Below are 20,521 nucleotides of genomic sequence, written 5' to 3'. Positions count from 1 at the left end.
GCCTTGGGTTTCCTAAAATAGGTCTAAGACATGGCTGAATCTTCGTATGGTCAAGCAAAATGACAACTTAGTTACTAACATGACTGAATCTTCGTATGGTCAAGCAAAAAAAAACATGACTGAAACCCAAGATTGATGGGTTTACGCCTTGCCTGAAATTTTCCTCTTACCACCAAACTATCACCACTCGCTTGGTTTTGACCAAGAGTTTTGTCTTTAAAGATGTTCTGTTTGGTATGATCCATTGCCATTTGTATATAGCTTTTTCGGTAGGCTTCAAGCAATGGATCATACCACACATGCTTTCGTGATGAATTCAAAATTTTCATAAGCTACCTTAGCTAAGGTTATCTATTATATGAGGTGTAATATAAAAATTCAAACTCAGGTTCAAATTAATCATGTGTTAAGTAAGATAGTTCGCAAACTAATATAATAAAAAATAAAATAATAATAATATACAGTTTTAAAATATAGAGTAATTAAAAAGATAATTGATACTATATTTAACTTATAAAAATCAAACTAAAACAAAAGATTATAAATCATTTAAATATATTTATATATATAAACTTTAATTCTGAAAAGACCAAACTCATAAATTAGTTTATGTTCATTAAAATTTGTCCATATAAATTATAATGTAACTTAAACTTGGACATAAAACTCATTTATTAAATGGACCTCAAAAAGTGTCGATAAGAAATGAGTTAAGTTGAGCAGCAAGCTCGTGAGCTAACATCTCATTTTAACACTTCTAATTTTGAAAAAAAAAACAAAACTCATGAATTTGTTTATGTTCATTAAATTGTGCTCATATAAAATGTAACTAAACTTAAGCTCGGACATGAAACTCATTTAATTTATTAAATGAGCCTGAAAAGTGTCTATGTTCATAAGAAATTGAGGTGAGTTGAGCAAGCGTGTGAGCTAATATCCCACTTTGACACCTGTAGTTCTGAGGATTTGTTTCATTATATGCTATAACGTTTTGTTGGTCTTGGTTTAATTCGTTGCAATTGAGAAGGTCCGACTGTACTATGAAAAGAAAAAGGAAATATCCTGGGAAAGGTAGGATTTAATGGCTAGGAACAGAACAGATATCTTATACATCGCTACATCATTAAAGGTATCCATTATTTTCTGTATTTTCTGTACACGGAAGTCTTTTTTTTTCTGTATACAGAAGTTGATAGGTTGCTTGTTGCATTAGATCTCCGTTGTTGTATTTTGCTGATTTGGTTTGATGTATTGACGCATAATTAAGCCCATCACTAATTCAAATTTTTTTGTGTGAACCTGGTGATGTTAAATGTAATATCTCGTGATAATGGCTTCATCTTTGGCTGATTCTGATAGTAAGCCAAAGTTGAAAACTGTTGCTGAGAAAGTAAAAGTAAAGTGGACATCTTCCTCAACTACTATTTGTGTCCCAAGTTTTTTATATTCTTCAAACAAAAGATCATGTCCAATTAAACGGTTTTCAGCTGTTGCCTTTTATTGGAACTTAGTAACTTACTATTGCTGTTTGTTTTTCCATGTAAAGGCTAAGAGAGAACTTATGATGCTCATTTCTCTTACGTTGCATACTCTGTTAATTACCATATAGTTCCATACACAATCATACTATAAAAGTGTTACTTTCAAGAATATCTTGTGAACAAATTTTCTCAATTTTTTTTTGGAAAAAAATATGTTGGTGATGTGATTTGTTGTTTTGTTTGTAATGCTTAAATGGTATCGACCCGGTTTATGAAAGCGATTAGATTTGTTCTTGTCTTTTAGTGGGGAATTTGTATACAGGGTTCTACCTTGGATTTATGATATTTGCGTCAACATTTAGCAGTAAATGCTACTGGAGCTTCAAGGGGTAAGAGGTTACTTGTGGACAAACACCGACAGAGAGAGAACTGTTCAATCTATCTACATTACTGTACAATATACAGTGTTTTCTGTGGTCAGTTGAGACTATACAGATAAGAATGGTTTGTTGAAACTCGACGACGACTCTGATTGAACCATCATTTTAGTAAGTTATTTTGCATCTATATATTGATAGTATACCCTTAAAAGAATTAGCTATGGTAAATAGGCTAAGTGGGAAGAATTAACCTTTATATAGTCTTTTTTTTTTAACATTTAACCTTTAAACAATAAAATCATGCACTTAAAAAACTTTAGTCTTGGATTGGAAGCCTTAGTCAAACAAAAGTTAAAAAGATCCCTCTTCTTACTTTACTCATAAACAACATTGGTGAATTCTTTACTGCTCTATGAATTGTGCAGCCACATTGTTGGAGTCACCCACTACGACAATCAATGCCATTGAACTTATGTGTTGTGTCTCCTTAAGCACTCTTCTGTCAAAACACAAACACACAATTTCTTTCGTTTCTTCGATTCTTTGCAAATTAATGCTATGTTTTGCATGATATAAGATTTGCATTTCAGACTATCGTTTCATTGGAGAAGGACTGTGTTCGTCAACGAGGCTCGTCATGTGAATGAATCGGCCTAATTAAGAAGAGAGGCTGTCAAAGAAAGCGAAATCGGCTTTGAAAAAAGAAGAAAGAAGTCGGTTATTTATAATATAAATAGAGAGAGGAACTTAGGTAGAAAAATGATATTTACAAACACATATAAGTCGCCACAAGAACTAGGATTTGCATAGCTTTACCAAATTTATTGTCTTTAAGCGATTATTGCATTATTCTTTTTGTAATCAGTGGTTAATTTTTCAATATAACGTCTTTTAATTATTTTGATAAAAAAACGTCTTTTAATTATTAATTCAGTATTAAATTTGTGTTTTCATCTTGGACACGCCAAATTCAGATTCAAATGTGTTATCAATCTGCAACCCAAAATATTTTCATTCTTTGTTTTTGCTCACCCATCTCTCCAAATGTTATGTTTTTGTGTGATCTAGGTTTGTCTGCTTATGTTTTTTTATTTTTTGAACACCAAATCTGCTTATGGTTACAATCACTTACTTCATTGGCTTATTACTTTGTCTTGGGATATACGAATTATGCGTCTTCGTGAGAAAGCACATTGGTTACATCCGTTCTTTGTGCTTGACCTAGACCGTGGATTTGAGGGTTTTGTGTTTGGTATTAATACAGTGGCCCACTTAATGCTTTTGTTTGCTGAATCACCTCCATGTTCTGTTACTTTTGTGTCTACCATTTTGTACTAAGATAATTGTCTATGTACGGTCATATTTTTGTGTAATACTCCGTATTAAATAAAATAAACATATGAGGTTATATAAACTCTGGTTTGGGTTCTGTTTGGTTCATAGAAATTTAGAATGCACACTCCTAGAGTCCTAGTCAATAGTAAATACATAATTTCTTTATATACAAACAGTTACTAATCTTTTTTATTAGAGCCAGTAGTGACCGGCCTTCAAATTTGCAGACAGCTTGCAACTAATTATGTCGAATTAGCTTAAAATTAATGAATTTCCTTGATTTTTTTGTTATCAATGAACATTCTGTAGTTTATCTATTTTGTTTGTTTTTAATTTTTAGAAATGATCTAAAGCTCGAATCTTAAGGGGAGCATATCTTATAACAATGATTGTTTTGTATATGATTTTATTGTATTGTATTCAAATATTGTTTAACTAAGATAAAGTTGTCCCCTTTCATGACCACATGATCTGCATTTTACCTGTAATGTTCCTATACCGATTATACCATGGTCTGAATCTGATGGATCTTCTGAACTAAATCAAGGCTTGTTCCAACTTTTAATAATTTATTGGTTATTTAGGAATTAGGACTATAAATTGATGTACATACTTTTGTATAAACTCTATAATAAACAGTGGCGGAGCTGAGTTGATTTTGTAATAGGGGCAAGAACGATTTAATCTCCACAAGTAGTGGAACATAACAACAAAACATTACCAATTTACTAGATATTAACTAAACATTCAGCCAAATAATCTAAAACCTACAAATAAACCGGGGGCACATGACCTCTGATAATTGATGATTTCCCTCAACAAAAAGAAAACGAAAATTAGCAATCGTGTTCCAACAGTTTCATTTCCCAGTCCCAAAATAGAAAATAGTCCACATAGACTATTTTTTCTTTCTTATTAGTTATTGAAGTCAATAGTAATAATAGAAACTAGTGTCTCCATTGAAGTCTGTAGATTGAGATTGAGCTTAAGCTATGTTTAAACAATCTCCAATGTTCTCTTATTTTGAGAGAAAACATAAAAGTTAAGAGATATTACAGTATAACTCAATTTTATCACAGATTTTTTTTTTTTTTTAAATAGATTGAACCATTGGAGATGGTCTTAATAGAATAACCTAATAACTGAAACACCAAAAAAATTGCTTAAATATGAAATAAACTAAACCTTGACACCTTATATAAAACGATGATTAAATGATCTGTACGGTCGGGGACATCAGTTAAAGAAAAAGAAACTAACAATCGTTCTTAATTATCAATTAGTAATAATCATAACTATGTGTTGGAAAGTAAGAAGGGTATGGGTTTTTGGTAGGGAAGAAAGTTCATTGACATCAAATTATAGCATGCAGTCCCCTCCAAAGGGTATATGTCATTCACGCACCCACTTCTCTTCAGTATCATGTTAATAATACATAAAGTTTTGTAAATAATCCTTTCCATAGCATATTAGGAATAAGAAGTATGTGTTATCAATTAACTAAACGGCTTACTACCTTCACTTGTCAAGAATAAATATGTGATTTAGTCATCATAGTTTAAATTACTAACCATATTTTCACTATAAAAGATTTATAGACAAACCATATTGCTAATATGATATTGGTCATTAGTTAGACATGTCACATTGTCTAAGATTGTTGTATAAGAATTGGATTTTTGTCACAGTTGGTTTTCAAATTTTTTAGTTATACACAAATATATTCTAGCTATTATTAATTCTTTATTATAATATACAGATTCAGGAATGCAGTTTACAAAAAAGAAATATATATATAGATTCAAGACGTAGAACAATCTTCTCTTCCAGTTGTACATCTGTATGCATATTGTTACATTATACATGTATATTAATCTATAAACACTGAACGTAAGTGAATCAAGAATATTTCAGTCTTTGTGAGAAGTTTGGCAATACAACAAACGAAACACATGATACTGGATTCATAAATATCATAGTAAGATATTTTATGAGGTAGGGTACAAATTAATATTTTATAATGTAAAATATTGAAAACACTTTAAGCTTAACATAAGAGATTTGTTTTTGGTTTTACACCCCACTAGGACCACTATCCCCCAAAAATAACTGACGATCTAAAATTATGAATTAAACATTTTGAAGAATAAAATAAAGAGAAAAACAATTATACAGCTAACACAAAAGGGCAACCATTAAATCATGTCTTTCAGAGTAGGGACTCCCAAGTGGCAACTATGTTAACTGATGACCAAAAATCCAAAATTAAAATCATTTTACGTTCATGATTTACAGATTTTCTCCTACTTAGAACAACCCCCATTGCATGATATAATCTAGCAATGATTCTAATCAATAACAAATAGAATTAAAAAAAAGTGGTTTGAACAAAAAAAAAAGTGGAAAGATGATTAAAGAAAATGTTTGAGAGAAGAAGATAAGAACTTTTTTTTTTTGAAAAAGAGAAGAAGACAAGAACTTTCATTTAAGATACTCAAAAAAATTAAGATACTCTTACAAATGCGTCAATTTGTGACGAAATTAACTAGTAACGAAATTAAAATTTAACTAGTAACGAAATTATACTAAATTATTAATATTTTGTTCATGAGATATTTTGGTGGGTTTCTCTTGGATGAACATGCTCTTATTATCTAGCATATTACTTGTACATGCAAAAAGAAAACAACAAAGTTTCAAAAAAAAAATGAAAACAACAACGTATAAGTGTATTTGTATACTTTTTTGGCTAAAATTTGAAGTGTATTTATATACTTATAACTTATAGCAAAAGAAATCATCTCAGATTCATTTCAGTAAAACCTTCTTGGAATATTCCAAACTAAAACTATTTTCCCTTTACCACCAGATGCAGTAAACTAAGGGATTAGAACATAAGTTGGTCTTGTAAACTATCTCAGTGTTGATAAAGGTTGGTCCCGATCAATCATATGGGATTAGGGTGTCCAAACCCATCCTTATAAAACAAATTATCTAATTATATATGTGTACATATTAACCTTTTTCCCTTGCTCAAAATCATCCAACGATATGAAAGTATTTTTTGTCATGTGTACTAATTAATTAGCCTAAAAACTGGATTTTTTCAAATTAAAATTTACAAGATTCATAATTTATTCAATACATTTATTAATTTTTTTTTCCTTATTCTTTCTATCGAAAAAAAACCAAAATCGTAATAGCTTAATCTCTAACTTCCGGCAAGCGTGACGGCCAGCAGCGGAGGCGCCTTTCTTCCTCTGCTTATATTCTTCATTCTCCTGCTCTGTTTCCGACATATGGATGTATTTGGGATAGGGTTTCGAACCGGTGAGTGTTCTGTGCGGTTGAATGTCTTTATTGGCGACGGTGCTGCTACCTCTAGCTTCATGGTGAGGTTATCGAAGCGGCTTCATGGTGAGGTTATCGAAGCGGAGACTCGTGGAGAAGTTGGCTTTTGGGTTGGGAGACTATCAATTTTCATTCTTCGATTGTCTCTGGTTTTTTCTCCGTCGATATTGAGTAACTTCGGAATGGTTCTTTGGTTTGGAGGTGTATCTTGTTGAAGTAAGCTTGAGTAAAGCTTGAGTGAGAAGTTATCCTAATCTATTTAATTTGAGGAGATAAATGTTGTAAAAGATTTAGGAGTTATCTAAATCTTCGAGTACTAATAAGATTAGGATAACTTAGACATATAAATAGAGATATCATGAGATGATATATGTGTGCGAGTTATATGAGTTTGTGATTGAGGTTTTGAGTGATTTTCCTCAATTGAGTTTAATAAGAGAGTTTCTTGTTTGCGAGTTTACAAAGCTGAGTTCGAGCTTGTGTGTTTTATTATCGTGTTCTTGAGACCAGATTAAAACAATATTTGGTATCAGAGCTTGCGATGGGAGACCTAGTTGTTGCATCAATGAAACCGAAGGAAGGTGGATCTTCTATCAAGTGTCCCATGCTGAGTTCAACTAATTATACAGTGTGGGCCATGAGAATGAAGATTTTACTAAAGGTACATGAGGTCTGGGATTGTATTGAAACAGAGGTGGCTGATGGGAAGAAAAACAATATGGCGATGGCACTACTGTTTCAGGCTATACCAGAGGCGCTTATACTTCAAGTCGGTGAGTTGGATACGGCAAAGAAAGTTTGGGATGCGGTTAAGACAAGACATGTAGGAGCAGAACGTGTGAGAGAAGCTAGGTTACAAACCTTGATGTCTGATTTTGACCGACTCTCAATGAAAGAAACAGAGAAGATTGATGATTTCGTTGGGAAACTTTCAGAGATATCTTCTAAGGCTGCTGCACTCGGAGAAGTAATAGAGGAACCAAAACTTGTTAAGAAGTTTCTCAAAAGTGTTCCACGGAAGAAATACATTACTATCGTGGCTGCACTTGAGCAAGTTTTGGATCTCAAAACAACGAGCTTTGAGGATATTATAGGTCGGCTGAAGGCATATGAGGAGCGAATTTGTGATGATGAAGAGCCGCAAGAAGATCAAAGCAAGTTGTTGTTCACCAATAATGAGTCACAGCCTTACCGAAACTACAACAACAGCAATTATAACAACAACTACAGAGGCAGAGGTCGTGGAGGACGCTATATGAATAGAGGCCGTGGACGTGGTAGAAACGGTGAAGCAAGAGATGCCTCAAGGATAACCTGTTTTCGCTGTGATAAAGTCGGACACTTTGCGCAAGATTGTCCAGACAGATTGCTTAAATTACAGGAGACACAAGAAGATGAAAACAAGAGTACACAGGGGGCAGATGAGCTTATGATGCACGAGATTGTGTACTTGAACGAAGGAAAGATAGTGCCAAGCGATTACGATGGAGATAAAGAAGAAGATAGCACTTGGTACCTTGACAATGGAGCCTCAAATCATATGAGTGGTGATAAGAGATTTTTCTCGATGATTGATGACTCTATTACAGGAAAGGTTCGCTTCGGCGATGACTCCAGGATTGATATCAGAGGAAAAGGAACTATAGAGTTCACTGATAGGAATGGAGAAACGAGAAGAATAACAGAGGTGTACTATATACCAAGGAGTAACATCATCAGTCTAGGGCAAGCCACAGAGTCTGGATGCGATGTGAGGATGAAGGGAGAACATCTGGTTATGCACGATCGTGATGGCAAGCTAATTGCAAGAGCAGTCAGATCTAAAAACAGATTATACAAGGTACGAATGGGCTTGAAAGAGACAATGTGCTACTTATCTACGAAGGTAAGCGACTCTAGTCGCTGGCATGGAAGGCTTGGACATATAAATTACGAGACAATGAAGTCTATGATAGCACGAGAGCAGGTTATTGGAGTTCCACACTTTGAAGTCGAGAAAAAAATCTGCGGTTCTTGCTTACTTGGGAAACAAGCAAGGCTTACATTCCCACAAGCAACCTCTTATAGAGCATCAAGAGTGTTGGAACTTGTTCATGGAGACTTGTGTGGGCCTATAACGCCCAAGACGAGCGGAGGAAATAGATATATTCTGGTGCTAATAGATGATCATTCGCGATACATGTGGACGGCTTTGCTAAAAGAGAAAAGCGAGGCGTTTAGTAAGTTCAAGAACTTCAAGAAGTTGGTAGAGCAGGAGACAAAAATGCACATTCAGACTTTCAGGTCAGACAGGGGAGGAGAATTCACCTCACATGAATTCAACACCTTCTGTAACGAGGCAGGAATCAAAAGACATCTTACTGCTCCGTATAGCCCACAACAAAATGGTGTTGTTGAGAGGCGAAACAGAACACTGTTAGAGATGACCAGAAGCATTATGAAACATATGTCGGTTCCAAACTACTTATGGGGAGAGGCGATCAGGCATTCTACTTATCTCATTAACCGGTGTGCAACAAGAGTGGTGAAAGATCGTACACCATACGAAGTCTATCAAGGGAGAAAGCCAAACATTAGCCATCTCAGGATCTTTGGGTGTATCGGATATGCGAAGATTGATGGTAAACTGCTAAGAAAGCTTGACGACAGATCACGTGTATTGGTCCATCTCGGAACAGAACCAGGATCGAAGGCTTACAGGATGTTTGACCCACAAACACAGAAGGTGGTGGTGAGCAGAGACGTCATCTTTGACGAATCCAAAGGTTGGAACTGGGGCTCAAGACAGGATGATCAAAACAGAGCAGGAGACTTTAAGGTTGTTATTGGAGTTTTTGGCAATCATGGGTTAGGAGAAGCAGAGTCTGAAACAGTTGTTCCGAAACAAGAAGTGTGTGATGAGAACGTGCTGGAAGGTGATCATGAGACAGAAAGCGAAGGTGATTCAAACAACTCAAGTGATGATGAATCACCAATGGCTGAACCAACTCTACGACGATCTGAAAGAGTTTCTACTAAGCCGAAATATCTAGATGACTATGTACTGCTCTCAGAAGAAGAAGGAGAACTGCTACTTATGTTTTTAAACGACGAACCGCGTACGTTTGAGGAAGCCAGACGATACAAGGAATGGCTACAAGCATGTGAGGACGAGATTGAGTCTATTACACGACTTGATTCGTGGAGTCTTGTTGATCTTCCTCCCGGTGCAAAACCTATTGGTTTGAAATGGGTTTTTAAGATCAAAAGGAACTCTGACGGCAGCATTAACAAATATAAATCTCGTCTCGTCGCTAAGGGATACGTTCAACGCTATGGAGTAGATTATGAGGAAGTCTTCGCGCCAGTGGCTCGAATAGAGACAATACGACTGCTTATCAACCTTGCAGCAACCAATGGCTGGGAGATACATCATCTGGACGTCAAGACTGCTTTCCTCCACGGTGAGTTAAAAGAAACCGTGTACGTTACTCAGCCAGAAGGTTTCGAAGTTAAAGGAAGCGAGCATAAGGTCTACAAGTTAAAGAAGGCCTTATATGGCTTAAAGCAAGCTCCTAGGGCGTGGAATGATAAGCTTAACAAGATCTTGCTTGGGTTTGGCTTCATGAGATGCTTGAAGGAGCCCTCTGTTTACAGGAGAGAAACGAGTGATGGACTTCTAGTCATTGCAGTCTATGTAGACGACCTCTTTGTGACAGGAGCAAGTATGAAGAGTATAACCGAGTTCAAACACGAGATGGCTTCGACGTTTGAAATGAGTGATCTAGGAAGACTGAGTTACTATCTAGGGATCGAAGTGCTGCAACATGATGACGGTATAACCTTGTGTCAAAAGAGGTATGCTCTGAAGATACTAGAAGAAGCTGGCTTGAAGGACTGCAATCCTGTGCATATACCGATGGACTCTGGTCTTAAGCTTGAGAAGTCTGAGAAGGAGAAGGATATTGATGCAACAGGATACAGGAAGATCATCGGCTGCTTAAGGTATTTGTTGCATACGAGACCTGATCTCTCCTATTGTGTGGGTGTGTTGTCAAGATATATGCAGAACCCGAAAGAGTCACATGGGAATGCAATGAAGCAGTGTTTGAGGTATCTTAAGGGAACCACGTCGTATGGGCTGACATTTGAGAAGAACGCAGAGAAAGCAACAAGACTGATAGGCTATAGTGACAGTAGCCACAACGTTGATCCAGACGATGGAAGAAGCACGACTGGTCACATATTTTACTTTGGAAACTCACCAATTACTTGGTGTTCTCAGAAGCAGGATACAGTGGCCCTCTCATCGTGTGAAGCTGAGTTCATGGCAGGTACTGAGGCAGCGAGACAAGCTATATGGCTTCAAGACCTGTTGTACGAGATAGTTGGAGCTGCAACGGCCAAGACAGTCATAAGGATCGACAATCGCTCTGCAATTGCTCTCACGAAGAATCCGGTGTTTCACGGTCGCAGTAAGCACATACACACCAGATTTCACTTCATAAGAGAATGTGTCGAGAAGGGTTTATTGGAAGTCGAGCACGTGCCTGGAACTGAGCAGAAAGCAGACATTTTAACAAAGGCGCTTCCTCGGATCAAGTACAAGGAGATGCGTGAATTGATTGGTGTCCATGATGTGGATAAGAAAGACTTCAAGCTTAGGAGGGACATTGTTGAAGTAAGCTTGAGTAAAGCTTGAGTGAGAAGTTATCCTAATCTATTTAATTTGAGGAGATAAATGTTGTAAAAGATTTAGGAGTTATCTAAATCTTCGAGTACTAATAAGATTAGGATAACTTAGACATATAAATAGAGATATCATGAGATGATATATGTGTGCGAGTTATATGAGTTTGTGATTGAGGTTTTGAGTGATTTTCCTCAATTGAGTTTAATAAGAGAGTTTCTTGTTTGCGAGTTTACAAAGCTGAGTTCGAGCTTGTGTGTTTTATTATCGTGTTCTTGAGACCAGATTAAAACAATATATCTCAGCTGTTACTGAGCCGGAAAATTATTCTTTTGGGGTGTTGGTTCTTCAGTCCGTTCCAGTGTCAAAGCAGACCTATCCTTTCTTTCTGATGGTTATGTGAGCTCCGGTGGTCATATTTAGGCTCCATAGGCGTTTCGTGAGCTTCAGTGTGCAATAGTGTTGGCGCTTGGTCTGTTCAGTTAAGTTTCGTATGAGTGTGGCCTGTTGTTATATCCGCTTATTCAACGGATTTCGGTGGTCGTATATGGCTGTCGTAGACTGCTTGCCTCACTACTTCACCTTGAACTTCTCAATATGGCAGTATTTCAGTTTCAACCGAGTGTTAAGGCGTCGACTTTAGCTTGGTTTCGAGTCACTCTGCTCTACTTGTAAAAACTCTCCACTGTTTGACATGGGTTTGGGGTTCTTTCATACTCAGTCATTGACTTCCTTGGATGTCTCAAATGTGGAGGCAGTCATGGCAAACATTTTTTTTCTTCGTATCTCAGTGTCGTAAAGCTTTTGATCTTTTGTAGTAGTGTGTTGACTCTCTGTGTAGGTTTAGAGATATATTGATATGGTTGTGTCGGCAAATTTAACTCGCTTTCTGTATTGCCCGGGGCGGATAGTCTCGCGTTGTTCTTTTTGGTAAGGGTTACTATACTTTTACTTTATTTATATTGATCATCTAGTGCTTCATCGACATACAGGGTTATAGATTACGATGAATTCATCAGAAGATAGAAACTCGCAAAATCCGAGAATTCGAAGTAATGAGGAATACTCCCTCTGTTTCTTATTGTAAATAGTTTTCGGAAAACTTTCTTGTTTCAAATTGTAAGTAGTTTACATATTTATGTAACTTTTATATTTATTAGATACAGTGTAGTCAATCAAATAATGCATGTTTTTTATAATTGGTTGAACTTATTAATAAAATATTATTTTTTAAAAAAACAACAACTTCTTAATATTAATTTTTTTATTCTAAACTAATTATATTGTGAAACGGAGAGATTATTAAGTTTCGAACCACTCCTTAACTTTTCAAATCGTTTGTTTTGCATAGTACTGTATAACTATGCATTAAATCACTCTCCTTTACATATTTACAGACACCATTTAAATCATAATGTATGCATAGTTATGAATTATGATTGAGAACAGTGTTATTGTTGTTGATGTCACAAAAAAAAACAGTGTTATTGTCGAACTAATGAGAAAACGGTATTAAACTCTTGAACAAAAGGAGAAACAGTGATTATCTAACATACCTATATAAAATAGAATTAGTCATATAAAATACCTTTTTGGTAAAATAGTCATATAAAATGGTAAAATAGTCATATAAAATACTTTGTTTGGGATCAACCATAAAATATTAAATATATTATCCTTATATATTCACGGATTTCCCTAAATTTTATCAAATTTAAATTTAGCTCGTATATATCATAATAAAGTAGAATAAGAGTTGAAAACAGATAAATTCACTTTTTCAAAAAAAAAAAACACAGATAAATTTCACACATGAAAATAAATAAATAAATAAATAAATAAATAAATAAAATCTTTTTTTTCGTTGAGTATACTATATATATGTACGTTAGTGTACATTCACAACACATTCCTTTACTTTTCTTTTAAGAATTTTAAGTAACCGGAGAAGAAGAAAAAAGATCTCAGCGGCGAAATGGACGAGTCATTGCGTATGAAGATGGGTTTGAACGTTGATCCATTCTTCTCCATTGCTCGGAGATCCATGGACGCTCGAAAGCCTCGGATCAACGCTGAAGACTTCGCAGACGTTTTCGGTGGACCGCCGCGCAGCGTCCTCACTAGGAAACTCTCCTGCGACTTTTCCCGCTCCCACTCTTTCTACGACGAGATTTTCCGACCAGCTGGTATGTTTTCCGGTGGCACCCTTCCCTCATCTAAATCTCACGGCAGAAACTTACCGGCGTTTAGGATCCCGTCCGGTGGAGATGGATTTTACGGCGGCGTGTTCGATGGGAAGGCAAAGGAGGGATCTAAGAAGCAGAGACCGGTACCGAAACCGAGGTCGACGCTCACTTTGGAGGAGGTCAGTCCTCATTATCCGCCACCGGCGGCGAGGACTTCCGGCGAAGATTCCGGAATATCTTCTTTTACTTCTAGACTCAGGTGAGTTGAGATTTACTATTATACCCTCAATATTATTTAAAGCAGAAGCCAATTTCTAAGGTTAATTTCGTAATTGACATGCTCTGTTTTTTTTTTCTTTGTAGACCGTTGAACGTCCCGTCGAGAAGTAATAAGCGGGAAGAAATGAAGAAACAGAGTTTCCCGGTGTTTCCGACATCATCTTCCGACAACGATAACACACCGGAAAAATCCGATTTTTACTACCAAAAACCACACTTCGGCGGGTCTCGGAGATCCTCGCCGGAAACCATGAGCTTGGATCCGAATTCCTTCAGGAAGATGGATGATTTCGGACCGAGCTCTCCGGCATCTTCCCCTGTTTCTTCTTTAGATGAAGCAGAGGAAAAACAGAGAACCACCAGAGACTGTAAAGTAGAACAAGAAGAAGAAGAAGATGAAGATGAGATGAGCTCTTACGTGATTGAAATCAACTCAGACCGGTTTGATCGTTACAGAGGCGGAGGAAGTGTAGGAAGAGGGAACTCGGATTCGAACGACATGGATGAAGCAATAGCATGGGCTAGAGAGAGGTCTCAACGTCCAGAAACAAAGCAAACACGAGAAGACTTTATTGATTCAACAAGGAGCGAAGAAGAAGCCAAATCAGAAGAAGAGGTTTGTGTAATTTAAAATTTATCATTTCATAATGAAAAAAAAAGAATCTGATGTGACAGTCAAATGAATTGCAGATGGAGATGGAGATGAAAGATGAAGAGATAAGAATCTGGTTAACTGGAAAAGAAACCAACATTAGACTCCTCCTCTCAACTTTACACCATGTAAGTTTAGAATTGGTTTTACTTTGTCTCAGACCAGGTAAACCGGATACTGATTCTGACCAAAACGCGATTTTTTATTCAGGTTCTATGGTCAAATAGCAACTGGCAAGCGATACCTTTGGCAAATCTTCGAGATAGGTCACAAGTAAAGAAAGCTTACCAAAAAGCTCGGCTTTGTTTACATCCAGATAAACTTCAACAGAGAGGAGGAACTTCACCCCTTCAGAAGTCTGTCGCCAGCAGAGTATTCTCTATTCTTCAGGTACTTAAACCGAAATTGATTCAACCTGTAAGCTTTGGTTCATGTTCTGGTTCTGACATTTTGGAAATTGTAGGAAGCATGGGCTGTGTACTTAACAAATGAAGGACTCTCAAGCTAAACCGGAAGTCGCATTTTCTGGTTTGTAGTAAACCAGAAGTGTTCAAAACCGTTTATAATGTCAAAGGAAGAATAAGAAGATGAAAAAGATAGGAGAATTTGTTTCTTTTAATGATTGTGAAAGTTGTGAACATTCCCATGTGGTGCATTTGTGTCTACCATCGTCAATGTTCTTAGAGTTGTTCTTATATACAACAAAATGTTCGGAAACTATATTAAAGAACAAATTAATGCGCGAAAACGAATAGAACCTGGATAAGAAAAAAAAGAACAAATGATGTTATTTTTGTTTTTTAATATTCTTTCAATTTTATTTTAATTGTCGTTTAGATTTATGCACACATATTAAAAAAATATTTAATTTTATATATTTTTAAAATAAAAAATATCACTATCTATTGAAAAAAGATCATTATTTATTGAAAATATACAAAATTAAATATTTTCTTAATTTGTGTGCATAAATCTAGATAATGTTAATGTTATTAATAAATTTTGGGCAAAAGACAATCATGAAAGTATTTTGCCACAACCAATTGAAAAATAAACTAGATAATGAAAGTCAATCATGAAAGTTATCTTATGTCGAATTTATACAAAACTTTTGTTTTCAATATTCACAATATTCTTCTTGTTTTTCATTTGTTCGTTAGGATTTGATATAGGATACACACGCTAAAAACCATTAGTTATGTTACCATCTAATCTTAGAGGCGCATCCCAGCCTATTGCCAGATTGTCTAGTGTCTAGTGACTACAGTAGAGAGCTATACTAACTAGTTTTTTTTATAAGTCTTCTTCATAAGTGTTTTGGTATAAATCTTAATCGTTCAATATAGTTGATCTTGAAATCTATGTAAAACTTTAGTTTCCTTAAGATTATATGCATGTTTGAATGTGTCTAGGTAGCGTGGATACATTAATCGGTATTACTTATTCAATAACTTATAGTCTCTCCGTTTCATTTTAATTGTCGTTCTAGTTTATACACATATTAAAAAATATGTGATTTTGTATATTTTCAAAACAAAAACACAATTACTTATATATCTAACAATGTTTTAATCAATAAAAAATAAACTAAAGAATTTTATTAATAGATTTTACATTAAAATTATAACACACTTATTTTGAAACAAATTTTTTTTTGTACAACGACAACTAGACTAAAATATAGGGAGTATAGTAGTTTGCATATCCTCAGACTGAATAACAAAGACTTTTTTTCCCTTATTCTTCTTCTTGCTTTCATGTTTTTTTTTTTTGATAAAGCTTTCATGTTTTTATTTCCTAGTTTGCATTGTATTACTTTCTAATATTGTTTCTTTTGGTATCTGCTTGGTAGATGGTGGTTTTTGTGTATTTTGCGTCGTATATTCTTACCGCGAAGAATAACATTTTTGTGAAAGGTATTAATCTGTCGCAAGATCGTATTTGATTTTTTTTTTTAACAGCAAGATCGTATTTGATATATGCGGTGAAGTAAAAAAGTTAGGGAATGTCTATAACACTCCGAGTCTCATTGAAGCAAAATCATAGTTATGTGAAAAGTTCGAGGTTATATTTCGTTTCAGATAATTTATATGGTAGTCGGATAAATTTGGATTAGGTAATATGTTAACTATAATCTTAATCGAACAACATTCTAAACTTGGATTAGGTAATTTGGGGACCAGTCCAACACGCTAGCAATAAAATGCATTTATTCCGAAACTGATAAAAGTATATTAGTTAGGTTCTATTGTTTATAATATGTAAATATTGTATACTTAGTGGGCCTTGTGGGTCATCAAGATGTGATCTACTTGTACAGTGATTGGCTCGTAGGCAGTTTCAGACAAAAGTATATGCTATTAACAACATTCCATGGAATCAAACAAAGAAATGATTTAATCAGAATCCTCCCCACCCACCCTAAATATAATATAGAGTTTCAAACTTTCATCTTTGGTCCACTTTTTCATACTTCCTTTTGTATAACTTCAAAACCACTCGCAAAACCCATAGCAATTTATAACGAACAAAATCTTATATTAAAATCAAACACAAACTGTTTCACAATTGTCTGGTATCAAGAAGCAGCCACGGCACCATTAGTACCACCTGAAACTAAAAGAAACAGGATTTGTGCTGTTGTTTCATCTACTTTGGAGGCTTTATGTTAATGAAGATAGATGCGCTTACCTTCGGTTCCTTCCTCTTTCTCTTCGTCGATTGTTTTCCAAACAATGTCTTTAAGACCCGTGGTAAGGTTCTTGTAAAACTAAAACAATACAAAGAAAAGGAAGCAAAATAAGCAGAAGATTACCAACTAGTTCAGAACCAAACCCACGAGATTAAGAACATAAGATGCAACTCAAGCCTTGCAATATGCATACCTTGTGGAACTCCAAGGTGTCACCCCCTGATTTTCGCATTTCAACCATATAAAGCGATGGAGCAACTTGAAAAACCTGAACATAGATGTCAAATTCACTTTAAAAATCAAGTTTCGGACATCATACAAAAGGGTGATCAAATCACTGGTCACTAAGAAAACGAACCTCAGTTGTGACTGCTAACTGGCCCTTGCGCCCTGACTTTTCTCCTATAAGCTTCATCTGGATGAGTTCAGAAATAGTATAAGGGTACAATCACAAGTACCTAATGAAATAAATACAATTTAGCACGTCGGTGAATCTAAACCTTGTAGTTATTTTTCTTGACATCAAAGCCCATAGGTGCTGCTGCTGCCTCAATTTTGGTGACTATGTCATTAGCCGGACATTTGGAAGTAAATTGAGTTTTTCGTTTAACAAGCCCCTGAAAACCAAAAGATGCTAATCACTAAGAATGACAACTTCCACAATAAAAACAAAGGCTTTAATTAGTAGAAATCTGTACCGTTTGCTTTTCGAAAAGCGAACCGAGATTGAGACCCTGTGATGTTGAGATGAGCTCAAAAGCATTCATAGTTACTGGTGTTTTAGGTCCTTCTGCTCGCCTCTCCACAACGAGGTTCTTAGACTCCTATTGACCAACGAAAACAAGCTAATCAATCATCCAAAGTTAATTAAAAAATAAATTTGATAACTCAAATAAGAACATAAGCCTTTACTTACCCCTAGATCATCAAAAATAGCATCAACATCATCAAGGCTGACGTTGGCATTTTCGAATTTGGGTGCTTTATACCCTTTTTTAAACCATTCATTTTCAATGACTTCAGCAAATGTAATCCTCTGTCCAATATACAAATAAAATCAGTCTCTTCTAACTCAAACCAATAGAAACTCTCGCCTCTTCTAACGGCATGGAACAAAAGAAACCTCTTCAACAACAGAGGAGTCAGAAAGATATACCGTTGCTGGATTGGGATCGAGAATCCTTTTGATTAGCTTCTTAGCACTTGCAGAGAACCAGGGAGGACAGGTAAATTCGGCTTTGAATATCTGTAATCATGAAGACACAAGACTCTTATAGCTTTACTCTACTTGAAACCTTTTCACCATAGCATGCGAAATGAATCCGAAGGAAAAAAGCAAAGCGTAGCACCTTTTTATATAAGGACGTTAAGTTGGAATCTTCAAAAGGTAAATAGCCAGCCATTAAGACAAAGAGAATGACACCACAAGACCACAAATCAGCCTTTGCTCCATCGTAACCTTTGTTGTTGATTACCTATAGAGAGAGACAAAAAAAATAGATAGCTATAAAGACCAGGAAAGAATCAGACGTCAAGCTTCAGGACACCTGAGTGTGTGTCAATAAATATTTACCTCCGGAGCAACATAATTGGGTGTTCCACATGTTGTATGAAGTAAACCATCCTCCTAAAGAAGACGAGTCACAAAAATCAACTTTTGATGATTATAGAAAACTTTATCCTTAAGAGAGACCATAGTAGCTGTAATATCATGCTATGGCATGTAACGTCAAAATAACACATGATAGATGCTCACCCGGACTTGCTGAGGAAGAGCACTCAATCCAAAATCAGACACTTTCAGAGTACCACTTGCATCCAAGAGCAAATTCTCTGGCTGGAACCAGAAGATGCGACTTGGTTTTAACAAATTGAACCACAACTCTTGATTGATTCAGTCACAAGATCAAAAGAAATTAAGATTGGTAGGTAACCTTAAGGTCTCTGTGATAAACTCCTCTGCTATGACAATAGTCAACAGCATTAATAAGCTGCTGAAAGTATTTCCTGGCCTCATCTTCCTTCAACCTCCCATTACTTGACTATTTTACATATGAAAAATTTCATAAGAGTTAAATCGTTAACTCATTTCCAAACCATCTTGCAATGAAAGTGAGAGAAAGCTTACAATTTTATCGAAAAGCTCTCCACCAGTGACGAACTCCAAAACAAAGTAGATCTTAGTTTTGCTAGCCATCACCTGCAACAAGTAGAAGAAAGAATCAATAACTACCAAAACAACACATAGAATAATACACATAATTAATGTATAAAGAAGGGAGTAAGAGGAAAAACCTCATACATACGGATGACATTGGGATGCTTGATTAGTTTCATTGTCGAAATCTCACGCTTGATCTAAACAACAGAAACAGATAGAAGCAAAGTCAAAACATGTTTCAGTAAGGAAGAGATGGAAGAGAGGAGTTGTACCTGAGAGATCATTTTGGTTTTGGAGACTTTCTCTTTATCAATGACTTTAATGGCAAAGCTCTCACCGTTGTCAACGTTCCTAGCGAACTTGACCTTAGCGAAGGTTCCTTCCCCTAGAGTTTTCCCGAGCTCGTACTTACCCACTCGCGTCCCTCCTGAAGAAGAAGACCCAGAAGGTGTCGATCTAGAAGGAGTTGACCGCGAAGACGTTGTTGTTCGAGAAGCCATCGTCTCTCTCTCTCTGCCTATTACCTCTTTGTAGATTGGTTCGTCTGATGCTGTAGATATAGAGATCTTTCTCAGGATCGCTTCTTCTTGCATGGCTGCCACACCTGAGATTTCGCAACGCTCATCTTTGAATTGGATCTGCAGAAGAAAGAAGAAAAACCCTAAAGTAGACCGGAGACCGGTTGAATCCCCAGAAATTGAATTTCAATTCTCGTGTGCGGAGGAGAATATTCAATTCGGACGACCCATCATCAAATACGAACAAGTTTCAAAGTTATCGAATTTGAAGTGAATTTAAAAGGAAAGAGTTTCCAACAAAACCGCAGATTCGGCTGCAAGAAAAAGCGCGAGCGCCAGAGCGAGAGCGAGAGCGAGAGAGACAGAAGGGAAAAGAGGGGGCTTTTCTGATTCGAGGGAGGAAGGATTTTATATTAAAATCCAGAAATATTTTTAAATATTTTATAACCATATTAAACAGATCTCAATATTGATTTATTCAAAATCTAAATTGGTACCGCAAAATCTATAAAATTCTTTGTCATAATGTATGGGGAAATTGGAGTACATAAATATAACAACCAAAGAAATCAGGTTTATGACCATTACAATTTATTGGTTATGATATTATATGTACTAGATTTTGACCCGCGCTTTTGAAGCGTGTAATATTTTACGATGAAAAATTTCACTAATAATTTAACAAATATTTTGGTTATTTTTAAAAGTGTGTATTTAAAATATTTTTGCATTTAAATCAGTATTTTAAAATTCAACCCGATTGTGATTATACCGGTTAATCCGGAGATCTGACAATTCAATTTATGTTTTTAAAATA

The 20,521-nt window shown here is 35.7% G+C and overlaps 2 protein-coding genes across 3 annotated transcripts; one reads left to right on the top strand and one right to left on the bottom strand.

Annotated features, from left to right (window-relative positions):
• The first annotated feature begins 13,115 nt into the window (after positions 1-13,115).
• On the top strand, positions 13,116-15,016 carry LOC108851990 (J domain-containing protein required for chloroplast accumulation response 1). Its single transcript, XM_018625476.2, has 5 exons — positions 13,116-13,661; positions 13,766-14,297; positions 14,372-14,461; positions 14,544-14,723; positions 14,797-15,016. The coding sequence occupies exons 1-5, from the start codon at positions 13,192-13,194 to the stop codon at positions 14,839-14,841; spliced, it is 1,317 nt and encodes a 438-aa protein (XP_018480978.2). The 5' UTR covers positions 13,116-13,191; the 3' UTR covers positions 14,842-15,016.
• Positions 15,017-16,850: 1,834 nt separating this feature from the next.
• On the bottom strand, positions 16,851-20,091 carry LOC108846986 (CBL-interacting serine/threonine-protein kinase 23). Of its 2 annotated transcripts, none has more exons than XM_018620478.2 (15): positions 19,459-20,091; positions 19,321-19,383; positions 19,154-19,225; positions 18,960-19,067; positions 18,782-18,862; positions 18,599-18,652; positions 18,375-18,500; positions 18,182-18,271; positions 17,942-18,061; positions 17,724-17,849; positions 17,526-17,642; positions 17,384-17,440; positions 17,219-17,293; positions 17,025-17,103; positions 16,851-16,949 (listed from the first exon to the last, which is right to left on the bottom strand). In XM_018620478.2, the coding sequence occupies exons 1-15, from the start codon at positions 19,777-19,779 to the stop codon at positions 16,912-16,914; spliced, it is 1,527 nt and encodes a 508-aa protein (XP_018475980.2). In that variant the 5' UTR covers positions 19,780-20,091; the 3' UTR covers positions 16,851-16,911. The 2 variants fall into 2 exon arrangements, with proteins under 2 accessions (XP_018475980.2, XP_018476705.2); XM_018621203.2 differs by having other exon boundaries at positions 16,851-16,943.
• Between the last annotated feature and the right edge of the window lie 430 nt (positions 20,092-20,521).

This window comes from Raphanus sativus, chromosome 1 (assembly GCF_000801105.2).
Source record: "Raphanus sativus cultivar WK10039 chromosome 1, ASM80110v3, whole genome shotgun sequence".
Taxonomy (NCBI): Eukaryota; Viridiplantae; Streptophyta; class Magnoliopsida; order Brassicales; family Brassicaceae; genus Raphanus; species Raphanus sativus.
The sequence above is the reverse complement of the archived record's forward strand: the minus strand, read 5'-3'. Positions and strand labels throughout refer to the sequence as shown.

Coding starts and splice junctions, on each gene's coding strand:
- LOC108851990 (XM_018625476.2), top strand. CDS start 13,192: ATGGACGAGTCATTGCGTATGAAGATGGGTTTGAACGTTGATCCATTC. Junction 13,662..13,765: donor TCTTTTACTTCTAGACTCAG/GTGAGTTGAGAT, acceptor TTTTCTTTGTAG/ACCGTTGAACGTCCCGTCGA. Junction 14,724..14,796: donor GAGTATTCTCTATTCTTCAG/GTACTTAAACCG, acceptor TGGAAATTGTAG/GAAGCATGGGCTGTGTACTT.
- LOC108846986 (XM_018620478.2), bottom strand. CDS start 19,779: ATGCAAGAAGAAGCGATCCTGAGAAAGATCTCTATATCTACAGCATCA. Junction 18,272..18,374: donor TAACGTCCTTATATAAAAAG/GTGCTACGCTTT, acceptor TCATGATTACAG/ATATTCAAAGCCGAATTTAC. Junction 18,062..18,181: donor TCGATCCCAATCCAGCAACG/GTATATCTTTCT, acceptor TATATTGGACAG/AGGATTACATTTGCTGAAGT.